The 5032-nt window shown below is 37.8% G+C and overlaps 1 protein-coding gene across 1 annotated transcript; it reads right to left on the bottom strand.

The window, feature by feature from the left end:
* Positions 1–2857: 2857 nt before the first annotated feature.
* Positions 2858–4789, bottom strand: LOC115628321 (UPF0764 protein C16orf89). Its single transcript, XM_030524418.1, has 6 exons — positions 4579–4789; positions 4381–4503; positions 4174–4320; positions 4010–4118; positions 3104–3273; positions 2858–3047 (listed from the first exon to the last, which is right to left on the bottom strand). The coding sequence occupies exons 1-6, from the start codon at positions 4787–4789 to the stop codon at positions 2884–2886; spliced, it is 924 nt and encodes a 307-aa protein (XP_030380278.1). The 3' UTR covers positions 2858–2883.
* Positions 4790–5032: the final 243 nt, after the last annotated feature.

Genomic DNA, 5032 nt, shown 5'->3' with positions numbered 1-5032 from the left:
TGACGGGAGACTACTGCGCGTATCGAAGCCGATTGAAACGCACCAAACTGCTGGCCAACTGTAGCAGTAGCTTTCCTAGTAGCCGGAGAGCCAGCCAAAAAAAATATATATAAAACAAAAAGAAACCCCCAAGTGGTTAACAGAGCAGAGAGTACGGGAGAGACGACTGCTACTGGCTCTGCTACAGCTTGAACGGTATCTTGCGCCTTTGTGTACACGACTGTTTTGAATAGCCGTGGAATTTTATCCGTTTGTCGATTATCCGTGCGAAGCCGGAGAGGCGCCAATTTAAATATGTTAGTGGTATTATTATAAATGATTTCTGATTACTCTTAAAGCAAATTTAAATTAGTTGACCGAACGAAAACGGTGTTAAAAGTTGAAACTTAAATACTTAGAAGAGTGTATATTTTTAGATTAAAAGGCTTAGAAGATGGCCAAATTACTTTTTTTTTCCAAAAATTGGCCATCTTAAAATACAATTTTATTATTACGTGTTTTATGACACACTGCAGAATTTGTATGGAAGACGTGTAGTCATATCAATTTTAGATATCCCTTTTGTATTATACTATATTTACTTATTATTGCATTTCTTGCTATTCCCAAAAATTTACTTCACATAGCCCCTATCAAGAAATCACATTTATTGCATTTGCCGATTATCTGCGAGAATAATATTTCGTAATTAATGGGTTCTGTTATATTGTGTGCAGTTTTTACTATTCACATGAATTACATTTAGATCTAAAAGCATATACTTATTACAGAATAAATTCTTACCTTGGCGCACTTGGCAGTTATACTTATTATTAGGTACTAAGTCCACCACTTGGTCTCAAAGCTGATGCCTTGGCAACCCTCTTTTCAGGCAACTTACTTGTACAACAGAGAGCTTCGCAAATGCCGCCTTCTCTTGGCGGTCCGAGGGCGCATGCTCGACGAAAGAGCGGCGAGTAACGCATTCCGGGCACAAATTACTACAACGGCGGATTACAGCGGCTGTTAAAGAACAGTTTGTTGTTGCTTTAACATCAACTTAACATCATAATAAACACCTAGAGAAAGAACCAACACTTCAAAGGACATAAGCCCATAATGAACTCGACGACACACGCGCTTACGAAAACAACAACAGGAGGCGCGCACTGGGCAGTAAGTCAGCAGCAATGACAGCGACAGCTGATCAAGTTGCAAGGGTTGATGATACGAGGGTGCGAGCATGGACTGGGGAGGGGGTTGGTGGCAATGACTGAAAGCTACATATGTATAAACAAGCCGTAAACTCCAGAAGCAGGAGGCAAAGCAAGGTGGACAAGGGCCAGGCTCGAAGGCAACGATATGGGAGCCACATAAAATACAAAAGGCAGACGAGTCGGGCAGCCTATCGGTTATTAGTCTGGGCTCCTACACTCAGAAAAATGCGGTAACTATGAGATTCACAAGTAGTTGGATAGGTGTAGATAGATATATGTGAAGTTTCTAAATAATTAATGAGATTTAAGTACGTTTTAGAAGTCAAGGAAAATTTTTTAAATTATACAATTTTACTAATGCTATCGTGTTGATTTTTTTAATGACACACAATCAATTCCTTAATTCTTAATGAAAGACTGATTCTAATAAGTTGTTCTTCTGTTTTCCTTTAACAGTGTCTGTGCTTAGTGAATAAGCTATTTTATTAAAAAAAGGGCATTAAGAATTACAGGAGGAGTTACAAAAATGTTTTTTTAAACAGTTTAGGAATTTTTTGCAGCACCTAATTCAAACGAGAACGGTGTCTTTCCTCTCTTCTATTAAAATATTGATAAAATCAATACAGAAATACAGATACTTCGTCGCACGAAGTAAGAAGCTTCCTATCCTATTGATACGAGTATTTTTCAATACTAGTTATACGGATATGTAGTCCATCAATATTGATGTTATTGATACCTTTGAACAATGCCGAAAAATCTTTTTTGAATACACGTATGTACAAGAAACTTGTATATATTTTTTCAAATTCATACTAAGCAGATTGCAGAATCCTCAAATATACGAAGAATACCTTAAAATGTGAAGTACTTACAACATTAAAGTCACGTCTAACCGGTCTATAATTTTTCATCCTGAGTGTACAAATACAAATATATAGAGTGCATGCATATAGCAGCGCTGTAACTGAAACTTAACATGTGAGTAACTATTTGGGTTTGTGTGTGTGTGAATGGGTTTCATTGTTGGTGTTGTTGTTGTTGTTGCACTAACACGACTTTGCTAATGACCAAAGCTATTCATGTAGCGACAATACGCTCCATAAGTCCTGCGCCAAGGCAAAAGGGCAGTCCACACTCACACACACGCTTCACGTGTACAGGGCTTAGTGGGTGCACCTGCACCCCAAAATGCCGACGCCGACATCCAACATACTTGCTTGCAGCTCGGCGCAGCAAATGAGGCATTAATATCCGACTGCCTGGCTTCCATGTTTTCGAGTATGTCAGGCAAATATTAGTATTCCACTTCAATGTTAGCATTTTGTAATGGAAAGTGTTGTAGCCATCGCTGTCGTTGTCGTTGTCGGTGTCGTCGCCGTTGTTGTCATGGTTGTTGTTGCTGTTATTGTTGCTGTTATTGTTGCTGTTGCATCCATCAGACGTGCAGCCAAGCGCAAGTAATGTGTCACGTTACAAATGGCGTCGTTCAACAAGGGTCGTCTTACCACGCAGCACACCGCCCACTCCCCTCCCTCCATGGGCTGACGTCAGTCAGTTTCTCACGCAGTTCAATAACAAAAGTATTAACTAGCTTGTTGACGCCTGCACAACAATAAAGCATTAAGCCGCATTTTATTATTAAAGTTAGAGGAAGCATTGAAAAGCTTTTAGCAATAAGGAACGCCTAATCCAATAGTAGCAGCGCATTTATATAGAATACCAAGGCCAGATCATTAAGATGCCTATTCGAAATTTGCGAAGTCCTCGCTTCGTCAAACCAACTGGAAACCTCAACTACATTGTGCCAATTGAGGAATTCATTGTATCCAAAAAGTCCACAAATAGTAGCTAAAATATTAGATACAAATCATTGGTGGGGTGTCCCAGGAGGAAAACCCACTTACCCTGTTCCAAATATAAATCGCGATATTTTAATGGCAATCCCAAGCTGCGTATAGCGTTCTGTTCACGCAGCACTTCATTGCAAAAAGTCTTGGCCAACAGTTCATAGAGTTGGAGGGGACCCAGATGGGGCGCACATTCGTTATGCTCTAGCATGTATAGCAGGATCAGTCTTAAATGGATATTGAATATCAATATTGTATATACAAATTAGTTTATCAATTTCTGACTGCAGATAGCAAGTTAATGTGGTTATTACATATATATTTAAATAATTAGTTATAAGAGTGAAAGCTTATCTCTAAATATTTTCAAAGAATTCTTGTATCCTTAATACCTATGTATACCCAGCCAAAAAAAGAAAATTTTGAAAATTTTAAAATGTCCCAAAACAGAATACCCTGTGTATAACAATTATTAGAGACAAGACCTTTATTAAAAGAAATTTTTCGCAAGATTATAGTAGAGTAGACCTTACTAAGAAAATTATGCTAAGATTATACGAACAAAAAACGAACGAAAAACAATCTAACGTTTCGAATATATTTTTATTACTAGATATATGTGAAAACCCGTTTAGTTAGACTTAGAGGAAACCATAAAAATTTGTATTTGTGTTGAAATCGTTTAATTACCATAGAAATATCATAAAACAAAAATAATAACAGAGCTATAACAGTCGTAACTGTAAGTAGATTCAGGACCAAAATCGAAACATCCTACCGGTGCAAACCAATAATGTTAGTAAAATTATTAATATTTTTTCCCGTATACCAATTTTAATTTATGTTGAATATTTCTGTAGAAGGTTTTGGATTTACCATTTTAAATAAACGAATTCACATTTGGGAATAACATATTCGAGTATGTATGTGTAAGGACAGCTAATTAGCTTGTAATTTACTTACTGGTGTGTGCGTTGATAGCCGTAGGTCGGCGCCTCAGTCGTCAGCAGGTCCATACAACCCAGGTTTAGTTTGCAATTGGGCATTGCCACGATATCGCGCATGCACTGGTCTATATAATATTTTAGATTCAATCGTCATTTTATGATTTTCTTATCTTAACTCACCCGATACTGTTCTATTTGGCATGCCTTCGTTTACAAAGCTCTCATAGTTTATGGCCAGTTTTTCATATTCAGCATTTGCATTTAGCGCTCCATATTTCAAAGATGGCGGCAATAACAACACATTACGTTGAAATGCATTATCCAGAACTAAAATGTTGTTATATCAAGATAAGAAAAAAAACATTGCGGTTAGTAATTTTCACTTACTCTCTTTCTGCAAGCCGCTGATATCGCTATCCTGCGCCTTGCGTCGAATATTTCCTGTTCTATGAAGCAAATGGTAATACACTTGGTTCTCATAGCGAGTGGGCTCCACGTGCCGCATTTTTTCTGTCATTTGATTTTTAGAAAACATCAATATAAATTATATCATATCACACACAATTCACAGCTTATTAAACCCACGCTTTATCAGAAATTCGCCAAGCAACAATGCAAACTTGGCATTAGCATTAAGCTTCAGTTCGCACGATAATATATCCAATAGACCATTAATATGATGCAGTAGCTGCCCGTATGACTTGCTGGAATCTTGCCGGAGCGCAAAGCCGCTGTTAATTACGCAAAGTGTTAGACAAACTTTCAAACAGAAGGATGTGCCGTTGAAGAGCAACATGTTGTCCTGAACGCTAGTCCGCTTCTATGAATGGTTGGCGTTGGTTACGTTGAAATCACATCGCCATTCTTTGATTTCACTCTTTATGAAGATTAATTGTTTCACATTTGTTGTCTGGTGCGTGGGTGGCGGAAATCGTGTTGAGCAGTGTGATATCGAGAGCTTCAGGTCTCGATGGAGGTACAATATTAATCACAATTTGAAGTTTAATACATTTTATTGATTAAAGAGTTTTCACGAAGG

Source organism: Scaptodrosophila lebanonensis, unplaced genomic scaffold, assembly GCF_003285725.1.
Source record: "Scaptodrosophila lebanonensis strain 11010-0011.00,11010-0021.00 unplaced genomic scaffold, SlebRS2 tig00000001-arrow-pilon, whole genome shotgun sequence".
Taxonomy (NCBI): Eukaryota; Metazoa; Arthropoda; class Insecta; order Diptera; family Drosophilidae; genus Scaptodrosophila; species Scaptodrosophila lebanonensis.
Note: the sequence above shows the minus strand (reverse complement) of the source record. Positions and strands in the feature narration are given on the sequence as shown.